Here is a 24,302-nt window from a genome sequence, read left to right as displayed (position 1 = left end):
ATGGAGGGAAGGGAAGGAAAGTGAAGTGAGAACCCATCCTTGTCACAGACCCAAGCACCAGCCTTCCCCAGTGTAAACCAATATGATTCAGAATTCAGTCCTGCCCCTGTAAACCCAAACACCAGGCTGCCCAACCCAGCACCATACTGGCCCTACAGAACCAGGTACCAGTCTGGCGCCCATGGACCTAGGCTCCAGGCCTTCCCCAGTGAATAGATCCCTCAGTGCTTATAAAACTGTCTAATGTATTAAAAAGTAGGCTAAATGTGGACTGATGAGAATGTCATGAATCATAGATTATGATTAATCCAGTTTTGTCCAAATAATTTTTAAAATTTAATTCCTGGAAGAATAGAAGTGACAGCTATAGTTACAAAAGCAGATGACTATAGGACTCATTAGGAGAGATTTTTATTTTCAATTATTTTGGGTAATTAAAAGATAGTTTATTTTTGTCTATACTTGGTCTTTGTTTCTGTGTGGGCTTTCCCCTAGTTACAGAGAGCAGGGGCTACTCTCTAGGTTCGATGTGTGGGCTTCACACTGTGGTGGCCTCTCGTTGCAGAGCATGGGTTCTAGGCAAAGTGGGCTTCAGTAGTTGTGCCTCCCGGGCTCTAGGGCACAGGCTCAATAGTTATGGAATATGGGCTTATTTGCTGCGTGGCATGTGGGATCTTCCCTGATCAGGGATCGAATCTGTGTCTCCTACATTGGCAGGCAGATTCTTAACCATGAGTACCAGGGATGCCCTGAATATTTTTTAAAATTTATTTGTTATTGGTTGCCCTGGGTTTTCATTGTTGCAAGTGGGCTTTACTAGTTGAAGTGAGTAGTGGCTTCTCTTGTTGCAGCAGGCTTACAGGCTTCAGTAGTTTCAGCACATGGGCTCAATAGTTGCAGATCCCAGGCTCTAGAGCACAGGCTCAGTAACTGTGGCGGAAGGGCTTTGTTGCTCTGCAGCATGTGGGATCTTCCCAGATTAGGAATCAAACCCATGTGTCCTGCATTAGTAGGCAGATTCTTTACCACTGAGCCACCAGGGAAGCCCTATTTTGGATAATTTTTGAATTTTATAAAATATTGCTTTTATTTCCTAATATTTTTAACTACAAAATTAATATATCAAAACATACACACACTCTCATGATTGGGAATTTACCAATAGAAATATGACAATGTAAGAATGTTTATTACACCATCATTTCTGGTGAAAAAGTAGAAACAAATGTCTACAGTAGGAGATGGTTCAAAATACTGGCCTACATCCCATACTAGAAATATTCTGAAACTTTAAAAAGAATGAGTCAGATCTGTATGTATTGACCTGGGAAAATGCCCATGATTATTTAATGAAAAAGGCAAATGTTATGAAATATGTCACTATAAAGGGTAAAAATTTTTGCACACATGCAAAACACATGCAATGTGCAGATATGTTTGATCATGAAAAAAGAAGCCACACACACATACAGGTTTTCTCAGGGATTTGTAGGAGAGGAAGAAACTGTTTTCATTTTATTTCTTTCCCACTTCACTGGTTTCAGAGAAAACAGTTTTATAAAATTTACTTCCAATACTGATAATTACAATAACTCAGAAACAGCATTGAAACCAGAGCGTTTTTTTCCTTTTAATAACTTCTTTATTTTCCCACTTAAAAAAAGAGTTCAAGATTACTAAAATAAATCAATACTAATGAACCCCAGTATTTTACCAACATTTTCCTTGAAGAAAAAAAGGAAATGTATATCTCCAAAAAGAATTTTCTGATGCTACACTAAGATGTGGGGAGAAGAAAACGTACTGGTGTTTCAACAGTATGAAGTGTCTGATGTAGGTTAAATTGTAAGCCACGATTAATGGCCTTCCCACATTCATATGGTTTCTTCCCAGAATGAATTCTTTGATGGTGTGAGAAGCTTGAATGATAGCTAAAGGCCTTTCCACATTCCTTACATTCAAAGGGCTTCTCACCAGTATGAATTCTCTGATGTTGAATAAGGTGTGAATGAAGTCTAAAAGCTTTACCACATATCACACATTCATGAGGTTTCTCACCAGTGTGAATTCTCTGATGTCTTCTGAGGTGTGAGCACTGTCTAAAAGTCTTTCCACATTCTTTACATTCATAGGGTTTCTCACCAGTATGAATCCTCTGATGTAGAGTAAGTTGCAAGCCGTCACAAAAGGCCTTCCCACATTCACTACATTCATAAGGTTTTTTGCCAGAATGAATTTTCTGATGGTGAGAGAAGCTTGAATGATAGCTAAAGGCCTTTCCACATTCTTTACATTCATAGGGTTTCTCACCAGTATGAATTCTCTGATGTATTGTAAGGTGTGATCGATGCCTGAAAGTCTTCCCACATTCTTTACATTCATAGGGTTTTTCACCAGTATGGAGTCTCAGATGTTCAGTAAGTTGAAAGCCACGAATAAAAGCTTTCCCACACTGCTTACATTCATAGGGTTTTTCACCAGTGTGAAGTCTTTGATGTTGAGTAAGCTGTGATCGTTGCCTAAATGCCTTCCCACATTCCTTACATTCATAGGGTTTCTCACCAGTGTGAATTCTCTGGTGTAGAATAAGTTCTGAACCATAATTAAAGGTTTTCCCACATTCTTGACACTCATAAGGTTTCTTGTGAGTATGAAGTCTCTGATGTATGGTAATGGGAGAGCGATGCCTAAAAGTCATTTCACATTCTTTACATTCAAAGAGTTTCTTATCAGTACGGAGTGGCAGATGTTCAGTAAGTTGAAAGCCACAAATAAAAGCCTTCCCACATTGTTTACATTCATAGGGTTTTTCACCAGTGTGAAGTCTCTGATGTTGAATAAGTTGTGACAGCTGCATAAAGGACTTCTCACATTCCTTACATCCATCGGGTTTCTCACCAGTGTGAATTCTCTGATGTAGAATAAGTTCTGAGCCATAATTAAAGACCTTGCCACATTCTTTACATTTTTCACCATTATGAATTCTCAAATGTTGTTTACATTGTGAATAATAAATAAGGGCCTTCCAACATTCTTTACACTCATTGTACTTGTTACTATTTTGAATTCTCTGTTTAGTAAGGTATGATGTATCAACAGTTTCTGCACATTCCTTACAGTCAGAAAGTTTTTCTTTAGAATGAGCTTTGTGATAACTAAAGAATAAATGGTAACTGAAGTTTTTCCTGCATTCTTTACATTCAAAGATTTTCTGTCTATTATAAAATTCCTGAGTGAACAAAATATGTTGGCTAAAAATGGGCATGTGTTCATGGTTGATAACAAATTGCCTGAAATAGCCCTCCTGTTTTCCCTGTTGTCTCTCAAACTGATTTTTGCATGCCTGAATGTCTCTGAAAATGGATTTCTCAGGACTATGGTTTTTAAATGGGTCCATGATAGCCCACTGGGATGATTCTGTCTCATAAATGTTTCTTTTTGGAGATAACTTCTTGGGCTCACACTGGGACACCAAATCTGAAAGATAAAGAAGCACATTTTAATTGCTAGTTTTGTGATAGAAGAGAAATGAAATATCTCTGATAGAAAAGAGTGAAAGTGAAAGTCTCTCAGTCATGTCCAACTCTTTGCAACCCCATGGACTATACAGTCCATGGAATTCTCCAGGCCAGAATACTGGAGTGGGTACCCTTTCCCTTCTCCAGAGGATCTTCCCAACCCAGGGATCAAACCCAGGTCTCCCACATTGCACGTGGATTCTTTACCAGCTGAGCCACCAGGGAAGCCCAAGAATACTGGAGTAGGTAGCCTATCCCTTCTATAGGGGATCTTCCCGACCCAGGAATCAAACCAGGGTCTCCTGCATTGCAGGCAGATTCTTTACCAACTGAGCTATCAGAGAAGGCAGAAAAGAGAGATAATTGGAAATAATTCACATAAGAAATGAAAGGCTTAAGGGGCTCTTAAATACCATGATGTAACAATGAAAAGGGTAAGGTGAATGAAAAGAAATGAAAGCTCATGAGAGAAACGTGAGAGAGTTCATTAACAGGTCAGCGGTTCTCATATTTTGATCCACTTGAGAATCACCATGGGATTTTGTTGCAATTATGGATGTTTACAAAACATTCTAGATCACCTGAATCAGAATCTCTAAGAGTCTGTATGTTTTAACACTCCACCAGGCCAAAGTATTTTGTGATATCTGCTAGTTATTCTCAAATATCTATTATTTCCCTTTTATACACTGACTGAACCCATGGGTTTTAGTTGAGAACAGGCCGCCCAACATAAACATTGCCTGTCCCAGCACTCTGCAGCAGAATATGCCATGCAACTGGATTCTGCCTAAAGAAATGCAGTATTATACAGTACCTTCTGAGAACTTTCTTAAGAGTCGGCTGGCCCACCCCCTATATCTGTTATTTTCTTGCTTCCTCACCAAAGCCAGCTGCAATGTGCATTTGATGTCATGTCTGGCACATGATGGTTCTGCAGAGCATAGTCGGCACTCTACCCTGGGCTTTAATCCAAGAGAAAATTAGTCCACTATACAGTCTAAGCTACAATTATTTTTGGGTCTCTGTCACATACAGCCAAACCTATATCCAAACTAATAGAGCCTCTCATTAAATTGAAATTTTAAAACTCCAGTTCTTTATCATGAGTCTCACATAAGGCCTCTGATTAGCTTTAAAATCACGTTTTGAGTCTATTTCTGTTTTCTTCATTGTGTCATAACACCATTAGTCTCTTGTAACAACTAGGATATTACAAATTCTTTCTTATCTTAGAGCTTTTCAGAGGTTGTTTCAGAAAAGAAAGTTGGAGGCCAACAGATACATAAAGCATTCAATTCTAACAATTTATTTTTCCATTTTCCTAATGGTGGTCATTTGCATTGTTTCCAGTTTCTGGCTATTATGATTAGTACTGATATGAACATTCATGCACATTTCTTTTGGTGGAAATAGGACTCCTTTCTGTTAGGTGTTAAATTATCACATCAAAGGATATGCATTTGTTCAGCTCCATTTGACGTTATGCAACAGTTTTCTAATTTACAATTCCATCAAACACTGAAAGAGTTCCTGTTCCTCATATCCTCACCAACACTGGTTACTGCCAATCTTCTTATATCTAAGCGTCCTGGTAGATGTGTTGTGATACTGCACTGTGGTTTAATTTTTAATTTCCCTGATGACAAACAAGATTGAACACTTTGCCATATATTTATTAGACAATTGGATATCTTCTTTAATAAATTACCTATCCAAGTACTTCATTCATTTTTATTAATTTAGGAGTAAGTACATATAAAATCCATCATTTTAACCACTTTGAAGTGTATAACTCAGTAACTTATAGTACACTCCCAATGTTCTGCAACCATCAGATCTCTAATTCCAGATTATTTTCATCACGCCAAAAAGAAACCTCACATCCACAGTCATGTTCTGTTCTCCTCTTCACCCCCATGCCCTGGAAACTACCAATCTGCTTTATATCTCTATGAATTTGTCAAGAAATTTCATACACATGTAATTATACAATATGGACCTTTTGCGTCTGTTCTCACTTACTATGTTCTCAGGGTTCAATGATGTTGTAGCATGTATCAGTACTTCATTTATGACTGAGTTATATTTCACTGTACAGATAAACCATATTTTGTTTCTCCATTCTTCAGTCGAGGGACATTTGGGTAGTTTTAGGGTTTAATTGTCTTTTTGAGTTATAGGGAGTCCTTAATATATTCTGGATATATATATCCAACTACATAATGCAACTATATATATAACCAACTACATAATGCAAGTATCTTGTCCCATTCTGAGGCTGGCCCCTTTGCTCTCTTAATACAATGTTTTGATAAACAGAAATTGTTAATTCTAAAACAGTCTGATTCCAAGGTCATAAAATACACTCATATCATCTTCTAGAAGTTTTTTTATATTTAGATCTATAATCCACCTAGTATGAAGCAGAAATCAAGATTCCTATTTTTCAATAGATATCAGCCCCCTTCATTGAAAAGACCGTCCTTTCCCTGATTCTGTCTTAGATCAAGTGACTTTGTATGTTAGTCATTTTCTCTGTAATCCACTCCAAGAAATATATCAACTCTCATAACTCTGTGAAACATTCCTAGCTAAAGTCACTAACAAAATTACCAAAATCAGTGCTCAAATGCCAGTCATCACTCTATTTGACTCATTACTAGCATTTGACACAACTGATCAATCCAGTTGCTCCCTTTATACCATATTCTCCTGGTTACCCTCCTACATCTCTACTTATATTCAGTTCACCTTAATGCATTCTTTTCCACTTTCTGACCTCTAAATGTTGGAATGTCCCAGAAATCAGGCTCTGGTCAGCCTTTAATCTACACCCTTTCCCTTAATAACAGTCTGGCTTAAATACCAATCATATACTGCTAACTCTTAAATTTTACCACTACCTCTAAAAATATTTTTTAAATTGTGATAAAATACACACTACATAAAATTTACCATCTTACTACTTTTAAGTGTATAGTGTAGTAGTGTTAAATATGTGCACACTGTTATACAACCAATCCCCAGAACTTTTTCAACTTGCAGAACTGAAACTCTGTACCCATTAATAACTCCCCATTCTTCCCTCTTCCAGTTTCTGGCAAGCAGCAGTCTACTTTCTATTTCTATGGGTTTTACTAGATACCTTATATCACTAGAGTCCTATAGTATTTGCTGTTGGTTTTTTTTTTTTTTTTTTTTTCTGTATGTGACTGGCTTATTTAACTTAGTATAATATCCTCAAGGTTCATTCATGTTGATCCACAGATCCACACAGGAAGCATTGCAGATCAGTGAGAAAAGAATTACTGAATCATATTAGAAAAAATAGCTATAGCTAGGGAAAAAAATTAACTTGGATCCCTACCATGCACTATAAATACATAAACTCTAAATGGAAAAACTGTAAGGCTTGTGATGAAAAACAATATATGCTGCTGCTGCTGCTGCTGCTGCTAAGTCGCTTCAGTCATGTCCGACTCTGTTCGACCCCATAGACGGCAGCCCACCAGGCTCCCCCGTCCCTGAGATTCTCCAGGCAAGAAAACTGGAGTGGGTTGCCATTTCCTTCTCCAATGCATGAAAGTGAAAAGTGAAAGGGAAGTCACTCAGTTGTGTCCGACTCTAGCGACCCCATGGACTGCAGCCTACCAGGCTCCTCCGTCCATGGGATTTTCCAGGCAAAAGTACTAGAGTGGGGTGCCACTGCCTTCTCTGAAACAATATATATGTATACGTAAAAAGGGATTCCCTGGTGGCTCAATGATAAGCAATCTGCTTGCAATGTAGGAGACACAGGTTCAATCCTTGAGTTGAGAAGATGCCCTACAAAAGGAAATGGCAACCCACTCCAGTATTGTTGTCTGTGAAATCCCATGGACAGAGGAGCCTTGGGGTCACAAAAGAGTTGGACACAATTTAATGACTAAACAGCAACAAACAACAACATAAATTTCTTAAACAAGACACAAAAGATACAAGTCTAACTAGAAAAAAGGTAACCTACAAGAAAAATGGGCAAAAGATCTGAACAGACACTTCACAGAAGAAACACCAGTGTTAAGTAAGTCATATGCAAGAATGCTCAAACTCATCAAGAATCAAGGAAACTCAAATTAAGATATGAGATACCATTTTATTCTCATCAGACTAAAATTTTAAATGTCTAAGAATTTGAAATGTTGTTAAGATGTTGAAGACCCAAAATTATTACACACTGCCAGTGGTAATGTAAATTAGTACCAACACGTAGAAAAACAATTTGTTATAATACAGAGTTGAAGATGTATATGTTTTATGACCTGGCAATTCCAGTTCTAGTAAATAACATACTATGTGCTTCAGGAGATGTGTAAGAATATTAATAGTACCACTGTATGCTGCTGTTGCTGCTGCTGCTGCTGCTAAGTCGCTTCAGTCGTGTCCGACTCTATGCGACCCCATAGAGGGGGCAAGAACACTGGAGTGGGTTGCCATTTCCTTCTCCAGTACATGAAAGTAAAAAAATAAAGTGAAGTCGCTCAGTCGTGTCTGACTCCTAGTGACCCCATGGACTGCAGCCCACCAGGCCCCTCCGTCCATGGGATTTTCCAGGCAAGAGTACTGGAGTGGGTTGCCACTGCCTTCTCCAACGACTGTATATACTAGCAAAAAATTATGAACAATCTAATTAACAACCAGGGAAGTCCACGTTCAAGGTCAGGAATTAACAACCTGGGAAGCCCACATTCAAGGTCAGGAGGGGCAGCTGTGAGGAGATACCCCTAGTCCAGGGTAAGGAGCAGCGGCTGTGCTTTGCTGGAGCAGCCATGAAGAGATACGCGACGTCCAAGGTAAGAGAAACCCAAGTAAGATGGTAGGTGTTGCAAGAGGGCATCAGAGGGCAGACCCACTGAAACCATAATCACAGTAAACTAGCCAATCTGATCACACTGACCACAGCCTTGTCTAACTCAGCGAAACTAAGCCATGCCGTGTGGGGCCACCCAGGACGGGCGGATCAAGGTGGAGAGGTCTGACAGAATGTAGTCCACTGGAGAAGGGAATGGCAAACCACTTCAGTAGTCTTGCCTTGAGAACCCCATGAACAGTATGAAAAGGCAAAATGACAGGATACTGAAAGAGGAACTCCCCGGGTCAGTCGGTTCCCAATATGCTACTGGAGATCAGTGGAGAAATAACTCCAGAAAGAATGAAGGGATGGAGCCAAAGCAAACACAATACCCAGCTGTGGATGTGACTGGTGATAGAAGCAAGGTCCAATGCTATAAAGAGCAATATTGCATAGGAACCTGGAATAGGTTCAGGTCCATAAATAAAGACAAACTGGAAGTGGTCAAACAGGAGATGGCAAGAGTGAAGGTCGACATTCTAGGAACCAGCAAACTAAAATGGACTGGAATGGGTGAATTTAACTCAGATGACCATTATGTCTACTACTGTGGGCAGGAATCCCTTAGAAGAGATGGAGTAGCCATCATGGTCAACAAAAGAGTCCGAAATGCAGTACTTGGATGCAATCTCAAAAATGACAGATCTCTGTTCGTTTCCAAGGCAAACCATTCAATATCACGGTAATCCAAGCCTATGCCCCAACCAGTAATGCTGAAGAAGCTGAAGTTGAACAGTTCTATGAAAACCTACAAGACCTTTTAGAACTAACACCCAAAAAAGATATCCTTTTCATTATAGGGGACTGGAATGCAAAAGTAGGAAGTCAAGAAAACCTTGGAGTAACCGGCAAATTTGGCCTTGAAGTACAGAAGGAAGCAGGGCAAAGGCTAATAGAGTTTTGCCAAGAGAACGCACTGGTCATAGCAAACACCCTATTCCAACAACACAAGAGAATACTCTACACATGGACATCACCAGATGGTCAACACCAAAATCAGATTGATTATATTCTTTGCAGCCAAAGATGGAGAAGCTCTGTACACTCAGCAAAAACAAGACCAGGAGCTGACTGTGGCTCAGATCATGAACTGCGTAGTGCCAAATTCAGACAAATTGAAGAAAGGAGGGAAAACCACTAGATCATTCAGGTATGACCTAAATCAAATCCCTTATGATTATACAGTGGAAGTGAGAAATAGATTTAAGGGACTAGATCTGATAGAGTGCCTGATGAGCTATGGAATGAGGTTCGTGACACTGTACAGGACACAGGGATCAAGACCATCCCCATGGAAAAGAAATGCAAAAAAGCAAAATGGCTGTCTGAGGAGGCCTTACAATTAGCTGTGAAAAGAAGAGAAGTGAAAAGCAAAGGAGAAAAGGAAAGATATAAGCATCTGAATGAGAGTTCCAAAGAATAGCAAGGAGAGATAAGAAAGCCTTCCTCAGTGATCAATGCAAAGAAATAGAAGAAAACAACAGAATGGGAGACTAGAGACCTCTTCAAGGTCTCTTCAAGGCCTCTTCAAGAGATACCAAGGGAACATTTCATGCAAAGATGGGCTCAATAAAGGACAGAAATGGTATGGACCTAACAGAAGCAGAAGATATTAAGAAGTGGCAAGAATACACAGAAGAACTGTACAAAAAAGATCTTTATGACCCAGATAATCATGACAGTGTGATCACTCACCTAGAGCCACACATCCTGGAATATGAAGTCAAGTGGGCCTTAGAAAGCATCACTAGGAACAAAGCTACTGGAGGTGATGGAATTCCAGTTGAGCTATTCCAAATCCTGAAAGATGATGCCGTGAAAGTGCTGCACTCAATATGCCAGCAGATTTGGAAAACTCAGCAGTGGCCACAGGACTGGAAAAGGTCAGTTTTCATTCCAATCCCAAAGAATGCTCAAACTACCACACAATTGCACTCATCTCACACGCTAGTAAAGTAATGCTCAAAATTCTCCAAGCCAGGCTTCAACAATATGTGAACCGTGAACTTCCAGATGTTCAAGCTGGTTTTAGAAAAGGCAGAGGAACCAGAGATCAAATTGCCAACATCTGCTGAGTCATCAAAAAAGCAAGAGAGTTCCAAAAAAACATCTATTTCTGCTTTTTTGTTTATATCAAAGCCTTTGACTGTGTGGATCACAATAAACTGTGGAAGATTCTGAAAGAGATGGGAATACCAGACCACCTCATCTGCCTCTTGAGAAACCTGTATGCAGGTCAGGAAGCAACAGTTAGAACTGGACATGGAACAACAGACTGGTTCCAAATAGGAAAAGGAGTACGTCAAGGCTGTATATTGTCACTCTGCTTATTTAACTTATATGCAGAGTACATCATGAGAAACGCTGGGCTGGAAGAAGCACAAGCAGGAATCAAGATTGCCAGGAGAAAAATCAATAACCTCAGATATGCAGATAACACCACCCTTACGGCAGAAAGTGAAGAGTAACTAAAAAGCCTCTTGATGAAGGTGAAAGAGGAGAGTGAAAAAGTTGGCTTAAAGCTCAACATTCAGAAAACTAAGATCATGGCATCTGGTCCCATCACTTCATGGCAGATAGATGGGGAAAGAGTGTCAGACTTTAGTTTTTGGGGCTCCAAAATCACTGCAGATGGTGATTGCAGCCATGAAATTAAAAGATGCTTACTCCTTGGAAGCAAAGTTATGACCAACCTAGATAGCATATTGAAAAGCAGAAACATTACTTTGCCAACAAAGGTCTGTGTAGTCAAAGCTATGGTTTTTCCAGTGGTCATGTATGGATGTGAGAGTTGGGCTGTAAAGAAAGCTAAGCACCGAAGAATTGATGCTTTTGCACTGTGGTGTTGGAGAAGACTCTTGAGAGTCCCTTGGACTGCAAGGAGATCCAACCAGTCCATCCTAAAGGAGATCAGTCCTGGGTGTTCATTGTAAGGACTGAGGCTAAAGCTGAAACTCCAATACTTTGGTCACCTAATGCGAAGAGTTGATTCATTGGAAAAGACTCTGATGCTGGGAGGGATTGGGGGCAGGAGGAGAAGGGGACGACAGAGGATGAGATGGCTGGATGGCATCACTGACTCGATGGACATGAGTTTGAATGAACTCTGGGAGTTGGTGATGGACAGGGAGGCCTGGCGTGCTGCGATTCATGGGGTCACAAAGAATCAGACACAACTGAGTGACTGAACTGAACTGAATTAACAACCAGAAAAATATGGAATGGAATATTATATAGCTGTGAAAATGAAATCAGGTATAAAGTAATTTGGGAAAATTTGTAAAAGCATGTGGTACAAAATAACTAAATCACAGAAGACACATACTCATTATCATTTTTATAAAAGAAACAAGCAAAACACAATATAGTATATAAGGGCATACACAAATGTGGTAAACTAGTTTTTAAATAGAGTAACCATAACAGAATATAAAATAATGATTACCTCTGGGGATGTAGAAGGGGATAGAAATCAGGGAGAAACACACAGAATTGATGGTTCTACAGCATTGGTTCTTAACTAATTCAGACAGACAAGACCTTCAGATTAAACAGAATATTCCATTTTCTCTAGAAAACATTATGACAGGACCCAGAAAACTCAGTGGTACTAGCTACTGGAGTATATACATTCCCCACTAATCTCCAAGCCAAGTTAGATGCTACCAGAAATCAATTGTATTTGTTCCCCTGCTCGTTTATACCAGTAGATGAAATGAGTGTGAAAACCAGGTGGAAAGATCAGGTAATGGCAATTACTTAAGAAAAATCATAAATTGAAACTTCAACAAGAAAAAGTCTGGTGGTAGGGGAAACATGAAAACAAAGTACTCTGCCCTCACACTGTCTTTATGATCTTCCTCTTCTTTAGAGAAATCAACGCAAATATCAGAAAAATGGGAACTCTAAGGTTCATTTTAAAAAGATAATTTAAAATCTCAATCACATACACACCTATCATCAATTAATCTATGACAAGGGAGGGTAGGATATACAATGGAGAAAAGACCGTATCTTCAATAAGTGGTACTCAGAAAACTGGACAGCAACACATAAACCAATGGAGTTAGAATATTTCATCATACCATCATACCATGTACAAAAATAAACTGGAAATGGATTAAAGACCTAAAGGTAAGACCTGAATCCATAAAACTAGAAGAAAACAGGCAGAACACTCTTTGACATAAAGCAATACATTTTTGGATCTGACTCTAAAGGCAAAAGAAATAAAGGCAAAAATAAGCAAATGGGACCTAATTAAACTTAGCTTTTGCACAGCAAATGAAACCATCAACAAAATGAAAAGTTAACCCATTGAATGGGAGAAAGTATTTGCAAGTGATATGACCAATAGGGTAATATCCAAGATACATATCCAAAACATGCAGCTCATATAACTCAATACCAAAAAAACAAACAACTTGATTAAAAATGTGCAAAAGACATGAAAAAAAATTTTTCCAGAGAAGCAATACAGATGGTCAACAGACACAAGAAAAATGCTCAACATCTGTAATTATCAGAGAAATGAAAATAAAAACCATAATGAGGTATCACCTTACACCTATCAGAATTGCTGTCATCAAAAAGTCTACAAGAAACAAGTGTTGGCGGGGATGCGGAGAAAAGGGAACCCTTGTACACTATTGGTGAGAATGTAAATTAGTGCAGCCACTAGGGGAAACAGTGTGGAGGTTCCTTAGAAAACTAAACACACACAAAAAAAGAAAGAAAACTAAACACAGAACTACCATATGACCCAGCAATTCCCCTGCTGGACATGTATCTAAAAATAAACACACACACACATGCCCACACACTAATTCCAAAAGCTACATGCACCCCAGTGTTCATAGCAGCATTGTTCACAATAGCCAAGATATGGAAGCAACCCAAGTGTCCATCAGCAGATGAATGGGTAAAGAAGATGTAATAAGCAATGAAATATTCCTTAGCCATAAAGAAGAATTTACTGTTGTAAGTCAACTGCTGCTGCTACTGCTAAGTCACGTCAGTCATGTCCAACTCTGTGCAACCCCATAGATGGCAGTCCACCAGGCTCCCCCATCCCTGGGATTCTCCAGGCAAGAACACTGGAGTGGGTTGCCATTTCCTTCTCCATAGTAAGTCAACTATTCCTCAATAAAAGATAATAAAATAAAATATTTTAAAAGATACTAATTATACAAAGTAAATGGAATGAAAAATATAATAACTGTTATAAGAGACACCCTGAATGGTCTCAAGAGTAGAGTGGAGATGACAGAGACCCTAGATTCAATGAAATTAAAAACTGTATTAACCTGAACAACAAAGATAAAAAGACTTTTTTAAAAAGAGCCTCATTTCCTGTGGGACAATAGCAAAAGATCCAACATTCATATCATCCAAGTCCCAGAAGGATAGAAAGACTGTGGGACTGAAAAAGTGTTCAAAGAAATAATGGTTGAAAACTTCCCAAGTTTCATACAAAACACAAATCTATAGAGTCAAGAAACTGAGAAAATTCCTAAATAGATAAATAGAAATCAAACCAAAACACATATTTCTGAAAACTAAACAAAGAAAAAAATATTTTAAAATAGTGAGGAACACCAATTCAAAAGACAGGATTTGTCATCTGAAACCATGTTGAGCAACAGGAAATGGCACAATACTTTTTAAGTGCTGAAAGAAAAGAACTGTCAACCTCAAATTCTACACACAGTGAAACTATCTTTGAGGAATGAAGTAGAAATAAAGGCATTCTCAGACAAAAGAAAACTAAGAGAGTGTGTTATTACAAGTAGCCCTTACAGAATAGCTGAAAATCGCTCTCCAAATACAAAGAAAATAATAATAGAAGAAGGCGAGACCTTCAGAAAAGAAAGACAAGAATGGGAAAAAATAAAAGTAAACATAATAGACTATCCCACTCCACAGGTTTCTTTACCTTATTTTATGGTTGAAACAGAAATTCTAACAGTACCTTACATAGTGATCAATCTATGTAGAAGACATACTTTAAACAATCAAAAGAAAAAAATGGAAAGAGTAAAGGACCTAAATGCATGTAATCATTCTACACTTCACTTGAAATGGTTAAATTTCAATGCCAGCAAGCTAAATAAATAAATAAATGTGTGTGTGTGCATGTGTGAACAAACACTGAAATTAAAAAAGAAAAGAAGTATATTTAAAAAAAACACTATAAATCAAAATAGAACTCTAAAAATGTTTGAGTAACTCATAGGTGGTTGTTGTTTAGTCTCTAAGTTGTGTCCAAGTCTTTTGTGACCCGATGGACTGTAGCCCACCAGTCTCCTCTGTCCATGGGATTTCCCAGGCAAGAATATTGAAGTGGTTGTCATTTCCTTCTCCAGGGATCTTCCTGACCCAGGGATCTAACCAGGATCTCATGTGTCTCTTGCATTGGCAGGTGGATTCTTTACCACTGAGGCATCAGGGAAGCCCAACTCACAGGTAAGCAAGATAAAAGAAACAAGAACAAGAAACAGGGGGAACCAGCAGAAGATAACAAAATGGCAGACTTAAGCCTAATACATCAATAATTATTTTAAGTGTACATGATCTACATCACCAATTAAAAGACAGAGATTGACACAATGGATAAATAACATGACCCAGTTACATGGTGACTGGGAGAAACTCATTTCAAAAATATGTATCATGTAAATAATCAAAAGAAAATAGAAATGCTGTATTAGTATCAGATACAGTAGATTTCAGAGTAAAGAAATTAATAAGCACTACTAACAGAGCTCCAAAACACATGAAGGAAAAACTGACAGAGCTGAGAGATATACACTAATCACAATTATAGCTGGGGACTCAAATATCTCAGCAACTGATAGAACTACTGGACAGAGAATCAGCAAGAATATGGAAGAAACAAACAAGACCATTAACAAATATGATGTAATCATCATTCATGGCACGTTACCCAACAACAGGAGAATACACAATGTTTTCAAACATACATTGAACATTCCCCAGGACAGACCATATTCTGGGTCATGAAGCAAATCTTGAATCTTAAAAGAATCAAAATCATATAGAATATATGATATATATTCTATATATATATATATTATATAGAATATATAATAAATAATTTAACCTTACCTGAAGAAAGGTTTTTTTGTCTTCCTCTCCAGGGAGGTGACCTCTACAAAAAGTGTGTTTTGTTTACCTGAGGGCCAAAGCCACCAGACAAATCTAATGATAAAATTTATGATGGAAGGTTTCAGCCATGAGGTATCAACTTTCCTTCAAAAAGACTGGAGACTAAAGCTATCAGCTTTACCTCCTAAGAGGCGAGAAACTAAAGGTCAGCCACATGGGTAACCAACAAGGAACCGTGGTAAAAATTCTGGACACTAAGGCTTAGGTGAGTTTCTCTATTTGGCAATATGCCCAAATGCATATTTTTACACATAGCTGATGGGAAAAGTTAGCACTGTCCATGACTCCACTGGGAGAGGACAATGGGAAGTTCCACACTTGGAACTCTGGGTCTAGGCTCTGCCCTGTGTACTTCTTCCTTTAGCTAATTTTAATCTGTCTCCTGCTATAACAAACTAACTGTGAGGATGATAACTTTCAGTGAATTCTACGAATCCTTTTAGTGACTTATCAAATGTTACAGTGGTCTTGGGAACCCTTGAAAGTGCAACTTTTTAAAAAAAGTCTTTTGGCTACACCACATGGCATGTGGGATCCTAGTTCCTCAACCAGGGATTGAACCCACACCCTCTGCATTGGAAAGCAGATTCTTAATCACTGGACCACCAGGGAGTCCCTTGAAAGTAGAATTGATGTCAGAAGTGAGGGAAGACTCTTGTAGATAGCCTCCTCTAACTTTCACATGAGACCAGAATAAAATCAAACCATAAAAGAAAGACAAGAAAATCTCCAAACACCTCCAAATAACGTTTCTAAACAATCCAAGAGTGAAATAAAAAATCTCAAAGAAAAAAATTTTTGAAGGATTATAAGGACATGTATGTCCTTTATATACATGGATATTATATATACATATACATTTATATATATATATATAAAATCCATCATACGGATAATAAGAATACCACATATAACTTACACTCATGACTTTGACAACTTAGAAGAAATGAAGCAATTCTTTGAAAATCACAAACTAGCAAAACTACCAAAGATGAAACAGGAAATCTGAATAGTCCTATTAAAGTGAAAGAAAGAAAGAAAGTGAAAGTCACCCAGCTGGGTCTGACTCTTTGCCATCCATGGATATATAGTCCATGGGAATTCTCCAGGCCAGAATACTGAAGTGGGTAAGCCATTCCTTTCTCCAGGTGATCTTCCCAACCCAGGGATTGAACCCAGATCTCCCACATTGCAGGTGGATTCTTTACCAGCTGAGCCACCAGCAAAGTCCTATAACTATTATATTAATACAAACTGAATTTATAATTTAAAAGAGGCTAAAAAATAAATCCAGATCCAAATGGTTTCACTGGAGAATTTTACCAAACCTTTACAGAATGTTTTACACAATTTCTTCCAGAAAAAGATGAAAGGGGAATACTTGTCAACTTACTTTATGAAGCCACTATTATTCTTACACCAAAATTAGGCAAAGGCAGCACACATACATGCACACACAAAAAAACTACAGGCCAATATCTCCCATCAACTTACATGAAAAAATCTTCAATTAAATTTTACCAACCAAAACCAAAAGTGAATAAAAAAATAATATGTATCATGATCAAGTGGAATACTCAAGGTAAGGCTGATTCAATATTTCAAGATAAAATTTTTTTAAAAGAAATCACCACAACTATGCAAAAGGAAAGGCCTCACCAGGTATTAAAAAATAATTAAAATAACATCTTAAATGAAAGCAAAACACTTAGGAGAATATATATTACTTTTCCATGTTCCCCCTCTGTATTAATTTCCAAGAGCTGATCTAACGAAGTACCACAAACTAGGTGGCTTCAAATAACAGAAACAACTCTTCTCATAGCTCTGGAGTACTGTGAGTTACAGACATCATCAAAGACCTCTGACTTGTGGAATGAACCTGGTCTTGTGGAATGAACCTTATGACCTCATGAATGACCGTATACTTTCCTAAGGTCTTAGGACCAATCATTCCTTTCCAATCATTCCTCTACCATCTCTATCTCCTCAATGTAGTCATTTTCTTTACTTTTCACAATTTCTTATTAATTTAAGTTTTCCTAAATATTCTATTAGAATATATATTCATATGTTCTTGATCCACTACTAGATTGAAAATATCTTTATAACATTTATTTGTATTTATTTATTTTTTAAAGCTAAATGATTTTTTAAAATATTTCTTTATCTATTTGTTTATTTGGCTGTGCCAGGTCTTAGTTGCAGCAGGTGAGACCTTTTAGTTGCAGCATGTGGGATCTAGTCCCCCCGCCCCACTCTGACTAGGGATTGAAGCTTGTCCCCCTGCACTGGGAATGTGGAGTCCTAGTCACTGAACTACCAGGGAAGACCCATCCTTAGGATGTTTAAAAATTGTATTCTCATCTCCTAGTAAAAAGAACTTGCATGAATTAAAAAAAAAAAAATACTCTATTGATTACATCTTTTTATGGACAGAAGTTTTTTAACTTTGACATTTGTCTTTTTTGACTACCTGTCCTTTGGTGTCATATCCTAGAAATTACTGCCAAATCCAAAGTTATGAAACATTTCCCCCTATATTTTCTTCTAGGTGGTTTATAGTTTTGGGTCTTAGATTTACTTGTTTGACCCATTTTGAGTTAATTTTTGTATATAGTGTAAGGTAGGGATACAATTTTATTCCTTTGCATGTGGGGTATTCAGTTTCCCCAAAACCAAGAGTACAGTCTTTTGCCTCATAGAATGGTCTTGGCACTCTTATCTAAAGTCATCTTGTCATATATCTGAGGGTTTACTTCTAGACTCTCTTCTACTCCATTCATCTATATATCTGTCTTTATGCCAGTACAACACTGTTTGATTACTATAACATTGTAATAAGTTTTTAAACCAGATTTTCCCTAATTAGTCTGTCTAAAATAACTTTACCAGCCCAACAGTCTGACCAGTTGGCCTACTCCTTGCAACGACTTCCTGCTCACTCACCTGGGCACCGTTCTCTTGTCATCTCCCTCATAACCATCCAGGGCTCCTTCCCTTGCTCCAGTGAAGTGATCACAGCTGGCTTAGAAATAGAAAGTCCTGGTTATAAGAAAAGAAATGGAGATGAGGTTGAAATTAAAGTATTCAAATGTTGTGTTTCAGAATTTATTTTAAAAAGCCTATAGGACAAGAAGATACTTAATAAGGTCTAGAGAAGAAAGAAGAGTCCAATTCTCATATACAGATAAACTCAGGATCATAAGAAACAAATAATGTTTAAGGTAAAATGTTATTTAAATTATATAAGCTTTCTCTTCTTATTTTCCTTTGAGAAAAAAAAGGAGTTTCGGAAATACTTATTCTCAGATATTTTTCCATGGTAAATGTAAAGTTCTTAGAATGTAATTTCCAAATGCAAATTGTTTAAAAGAGAGTACAGACTTGACAGTAAATGGAATAGTGTTCCTTTGAATGTAAATGTAAGTGATATATTTTGATTTGGTCCATTACACTAATTGAGAAGGTTAATGAGCTTTGCACCCAGGACCCATGTGTTCAGCTTTATCTGCGCTAGAACATTGGCATGTTTGGTACACTGCAAGTGAAACAAAAGACAAAGCCTGGTTTCTTTGACCATGCTATGCTATAATGGTATCGAATTTTAATTCTGCTCCTTAATTTTTAAGGAAGAAAGTCAATCATAAGAAATGCCAGAGAAAAGTATGAGGACAGAGAAAATGAAGGTGTAACTCCATCCAACTGTGCTCACTTCTACACAAAGTGAAAATTCATCTTGTTATTTGAAAGGCAGCCCTAAAATTCATAGTACAGAAAGCAGAAACTCCAAGAAACAGATTCTGAATTATTAGAGACTGATAACTTTACCCAGTGAAACCAGGTTGCTATAGTTCTCCAACATCACATCTTTGTACAAATTCCTCTGCGCAGGGTTCAGGCATTCCCATTCCTCCTGAGAGACGTCTATAGCCACATCTTTGAACATCACCAACCCCTAAAATGGCAAATCACAGTACTATTTTTGAAATTATAAGAAACATTTTTCAAAAGGAAAAAGCAGTGCTAAAGAAGTCAATGCAGGAAAGGGATGATACAGTGAGTATACAGGCTGGAAGCTTGTGTGGGTTGAAAATGAATTTAGTGAGACTGAAGAAGAATGCCCACATACTCTTAAACAATTCAGTTTCTGCACACACATCCTCTTGCAAAGGGTAGAAAACTGTTAATCACTCATCTAGAAATTAAGAAAATAAAGAGAGGTTTCCAACTAAGATAAATAGTTGAAAGTTTTTAAATTTTTCCATAATAACTTATGACAATCTCCATCTTCAGAAAAGGGACCTGAAGATTTTTCTTCCCCATTATGACTAAGCATTTTTTAATGCAAATTTTTTAGTAAACATCCAGTGCAGACTATATTTTCCAAAGATGGACAGAGTATATCTCCCACCTCATTTGGTCTTTTTCAACATGATCTTGATACAATAGCCCACTCACCAGCAGGCCAATAGCAGCTTTCGGGACCATGTTAGGAACTGCTCCCATCCACCAGCATGCTGACACCAGATCTAGGACCCTAGCCTCACAACTACCTACTCCAGAACCTAGCTCTGCCCCCTCACCGTGCCAGTGGGCCAACATTAGTTCTGAGATCCTCTGAGGCCCCATTGCCAGCAGTCTCATGATCCAGCTCTGCCAACCAGTGCCCATCAGCCTCTGCATAAGACAGGGCCATGAATTTCCCTGATAGTCCAGTCCAGTGGCTAAGACTCCACGCTCTCAGTGCAGGGGTCCGGCATTCAACCCCTGGTCAGGGAACTGGATCCCACGTGCCACAACTAAGACCCAGCACATCCAAATAAATAAATAGATATAGATATTTTAAAGGGCTTGTTAGACAACCAGACCACAAGCCAGCCACGCCTACCAGACTGCTCATAGTAGTCAGCCTCCCACAACAGAAGTACCCACAGAGTCCAAATACAGGGCACACCTAGAGCATATAGCTCTAGTGACCAGAGTGGGGAGCACTGCTGAAACACAGAGGACACCTCCTACAAGACCACTTCTCCAACGTTGGAAAAGGTAACCAACCTATCAGAAAAAAGAAATTAAAAACAGTAAACTGAGGAAAATGAGGTGACAGAGAAATATCCTCCAAGTGAAGGAACAAGATAAAACCCCAGAAGAAGAACTAAGTGAAGCAGAGATAAGCAATCTACCCTATAAGGAGTTCAAGATCTGTGTGTCACATACAGCCCCCATGACGTTCTTTTTTCTTAACTTACTTATAACCCTTCTGAAATGCAAAACCATTCTCAGGTTGAAGGCCATACAAAAAAAGGCTGTGAGCTGCATTTGGCCAGTATGCCACAATTTGCTAACCCCTGTCTAGATACTTGAAGGCAGCAATTGTCAGACTGGGTAAAAGTAGAATCAAACTATGTGCTGCTATATGAGATACACATAAAATAGGTTAAAATAAAAGGATGGTGGGACTTCCCTGGTAGCCCAGTGGTAAAGAATCTGCCTTGCAGTTCAGGGGACATGGGTTTGATCCTTGGCTGGGGAACTAAGATTCAGCATGCCAGTGAGCAACTAAGCCCCCTTTGTGGCAAACACTGAGCCCTTGTGCCACAACTAGTGAGTCCATGCACCACATCGAAAGATCCCACAAGATGCAACAAAGATTCTGTGCGCTGAACTGAGACCCAACGCAGCTAAATAAATAATTTTTTAATAGGGATGAAAAAAATAGATGCTATGAAAAAAACAATAAAAAAAAGCTAAAGTATTTATGTTAAAGAGAACAGAATTCAAGACAAGAATACTGTATTATCAGGAACATCTCATGATCAAGGAATGCATGTGTCAAGAGGATATAATATGCACCTAATAACACAGCTTCAGATTACTATAAAGCAAAAATTAACAGAACTGTAACAGACAGATCCACAATTATATCTAGAAGTTTCAACAGTCTTCTCTCAGTAATTGACAGACCAAGTAACAACAACAACAAAAATCAGTAAAGATATAGAAGAGATGATCACCACTACAGACAAAACTGATAAACACTCTACCAAAAGACAGTATAATACCCCTTTTTTTAAACTGCACATGGAACCTTCACCAAATTGTCCACAATTTAGGCCATAAGACAAATCTCAATAAACTTAAAAGGACAGAAATAAACTTAAAATGACAGAGTACATCTCTTGACCACCACAGAATTAAAAATGAACTATCAGAAAGATCTAAAAAAGTCCCCCAATATTTGGAAGTTAAGAGCACTCTTCTAAACAACTCATGGATGGAAGAAGAGAATTTTAAGCTAGAAAAATAAGATAAAATTAAATCTAGAATATACAGAGTGAAGGAAAGAATAAGTAAGATCAGTAATCAGTGAACAGCAAGAGCAGACTAGGGAGAAACTAAAACTAAAAGCTGGTTCTTTGGAAAGAACAATAAAATTGATATACTGATCAAGAAAAGAAGGCATAAATTATCAATATCAGGAATTTAAAAGGGTGCATTACTATAGATCTGACAGGCATTAAAATGATAATAAGGGAATATTATGAACAACTTTATGCCAAAAAATTTGACATCTAAGTTGAAATAAGTTAATTCCCTGAAAGGCACAAATTACTAAACTAATTCAAGAGAAAATAAAATACCAGAGCCATTTATCAATTAAAGAAATTAAAGTCTCCCCATGAATAAAACTGTAAACTCAGATGGTATATTAGTTTTCTACTGCTACTGCACATCACCACAAATGCAGTAGCTTCAAAGAACACATTTACTGTCTGTTGGTCAGAAGTCCAACAAGGGTTTTACTAGACTAAATCAAGGTTTTGGCAGGACTATGGAGAGAGGTTTGGCAGCTCTCTCCAGTTCAATTTCCTTGCCTTTTCTAGCTTCTAGAGGTTACTTACATTCCTTGGCTTATGGCCCCCTTCCTCCATCTTCAAAGTTCAGTAATGTATTTTTTTAAAACAGAAGCATACATATTCCATACTTACATCCTCTTTTAACCCTGACTCTTCAGATAAACCAAGAGAATCTTCCCATCTTAAAAGCATTAATTCAATCATTTCTACAAAATCTCCTTTGCCATATAAGGTAACATGTTCACAGGTTCTAGGATTAGCATGTAGACAGTTTTTTTGGAGGGGAGTCATTATTCTGCCTACCACAGATGCTTTTTGCTGGTAAAAACTATCTGACAAGAAAGAAATAATACCAATTCTATTTTAAAAAAAAATTTTAAGAAAATATGGAGGAGGATGCATGGCAGCATCACTTACCCACTCACTGGCAAGTTATATGATATTCAGTTAGGTAACAATATCAGGATAAAGAATGCAAATATGCATAGGACCTATAAAGGAAAAAAAAAGGACTACTTCAATGAGGAACAAAACACCAACTTACATGGGCCATGGCTTTTTTTTTTTAGAATTCAGAGTATTTATTAGTCTTCTTCTTGTTTCCACTCTAGAAGAAATTCACAGTCCAAAGAAAGTGTTGCTGAATAAGAGGGTTCAAAAAAAAAAAAAAAAATGAGATGATCTTGTCTCTGAGCTCCCAATGTGCTAATTTAGAACATTTCTCTCATTTTATGTCTCCTATTCCCAGATCCCAAACACACATACATAAAAGATCACAGAGAAGCTGGACAAATTCCAACCTTACTCAAAGCAAGGAGGGAATCCAGCTATCGATTCAAGAAGGACTGTGCCCAGGCCCTTAGCAGGAGGACCATTTCTCTGCAGCTGGGGTCCTGGCTATAAAGTAAGAGGAAAGAGAAAGCAGTGATACAAGGATACAGATCCTAGGAAAGGATAGAAACTAAAATTGGCCCCTAGGCAGGCAACACTCACTCCACTGATAACTCACTTTTGTGTTAAGCACTGGAGTCTGGGCACTGGAGGTGGGGGTGCCCTGACAAAGGCAGCGTAGAATATGCTTTAGTGAGACTCCAGTTAATACAGGCATCGTAAAGGCCTGTCTTTACAGGAGCATATATTCTCTCAGGGAGATCTTCAACCGAACCCCTCCGTCCCGATGTTAAACCTAGAACTGCAGAAATGAAGCTCTGTCCCAGACACAACCAAACTCCCACCCGGTCACAGAATTAAAAGCCCCATTGGGCTTCCCTGGTGGCTCAGTTGGTCAAGAATCTGCCTTCAAAGCAGGAGACCCCGGTTGGATCCCTGGGTCAGGAAGATCCCCTGGAGAAGGGCATGGCCACCCAGTCCAGTATTCTTGCCTGGAAAACTCCGTGGACAGAGGAGACTGGTAAGCAAGTCCATAGGGTTGCAGAGTCCGACACTACTGAGCGACTAACACTGGGTTCCATTTCACTAGGTAACAAGAGCACCGTCTTCTGAAGGGAGATCTCAAGCCCCACAGTGTCACCTACCTCACATCAGAGCCAATGGGTCCCACATTTTGCACCTGTCACGGCCTCATCACCACACACACACCCACCTCGTTACGGCCACAAACGCTCACACGCACTTTTTACACGCAGGCTACACACGCCCAGTGTGAGCCAGAGGGTGGGGGCTTCCTCACTGCGAGTGCCCGCCGTGCCCAGACTCCGATTACCACTAGGAGGGCGACGACTGCGAGGAGGACTTCGGAGGGGAACTAGAGATGAACCAAAGATCAAAGTTCTTTTCAAAAGCCACCCAGGGACTGTGGGAAATGTAGTTCAAGGCCGCAAA

General features: G+C 38.5%; 2 protein-coding genes across 6 annotated transcripts in view; one reads left to right on the top strand and one right to left on the bottom strand.

Moving 5' to 3' along the window:
• The window catches only part of ZNF382 (zinc finger protein 382), an 83,404-nt gene extending 67,503 nt beyond the window's left edge, over window positions 1-15,901 (top strand). Inside the window, exons 5-6 of one of the 2 annotated variants that reach the window (XM_061386002.1) lie at window positions 14,834-14,877; window positions 15,573-15,901. In XM_061386002.1, coding sequence (XP_061241986.1) covers window positions 14,834-14,877; window positions 15,573-15,611 — 83 coding nt within the window. In that variant the 3' untranslated portion in view covers window positions 15,612-15,901. Of the gene's footprint in view, window positions 1-14,833; window positions 15,464-15,572 lie in introns of those variants that run through there. The other variant, XM_061386001.1, reaches the window with a different exon arrangement.
• ZNF461 (zinc finger protein 461) lies at window positions 1,472-24,275 on the bottom strand. 4 transcript variants are annotated; one of them, XM_061385956.1, is made up of 5 exons: window positions 23,996-24,275; window positions 23,005-23,100; window positions 19,432-19,579; window positions 18,550-18,645; window positions 1,472-3,477 (listed from the first exon to the last, which is right to left on the bottom strand). In XM_061385956.1, the coding sequence occupies exons 3-5, from the start codon at window positions 19,547-19,549 to the stop codon at window positions 1,778-1,780; spliced, it is 1,914 nt and encodes a 637-aa protein (XP_061241940.1). In that variant the 5' UTR covers window positions 19,550-19,579; window positions 23,005-23,100; window positions 23,996-24,275; the 3' UTR covers window positions 1,472-1,777. The 4 variants fall into 4 exon arrangements, with proteins under 4 accessions (XP_061241940.1, XP_061241939.1, XP_061241941.1 ...); XM_061385955.1 differs by having other exon boundaries at window positions 19,432-19,558; window positions 23,996-24,274; XM_061385957.1 differs by lacking the exon at window positions 23,005-23,100 and having other exon boundaries at window positions 19,432-19,558; window positions 23,996-24,274.
• Window positions 24,276-24,302: the final 27 nt, after the last annotated feature.

The sequence above is a fragment of the Bos javanicus genome, chromosome 18, assembly GCF_032452875.1.
Source record: "Bos javanicus breed banteng chromosome 18, ARS-OSU_banteng_1.0, whole genome shotgun sequence".
NCBI classification, from domain to species: domain Eukaryota; kingdom Metazoa; phylum Chordata; class Mammalia; order Artiodactyla; family Bovidae; genus Bos; species Bos javanicus.
Note: the sequence above shows the minus strand (reverse complement) of the source record. Positions and strands in the feature narration are given on the sequence as shown.

What these genes read in the sequence shown, in the direction of transcription:
- ZNF461 (XM_061385954.1), bottom strand. Translation starts at nt 19,762, where the DNA reads ATGTGTGTGCAGAAACTGAATTGTTTAAGA. An exon ending in TAGCAACCTGGTTTCACTGG is followed by an intron (nt 18,646 to 19,431) that starts GTAAAGTTATCA and finishes TCTTATAACCAG; the next exon opens with GACTTTCTATTTCTAAGCCA. An exon ending in GACAAGAGAACGGTGCCCAG is followed by an intron (nt 3,478 to 18,549) that starts GTGAGTGAGCAG and finishes TTTATCTTTCAG; the next exon opens with ATTTGGTGTCCCAGTGTGAG.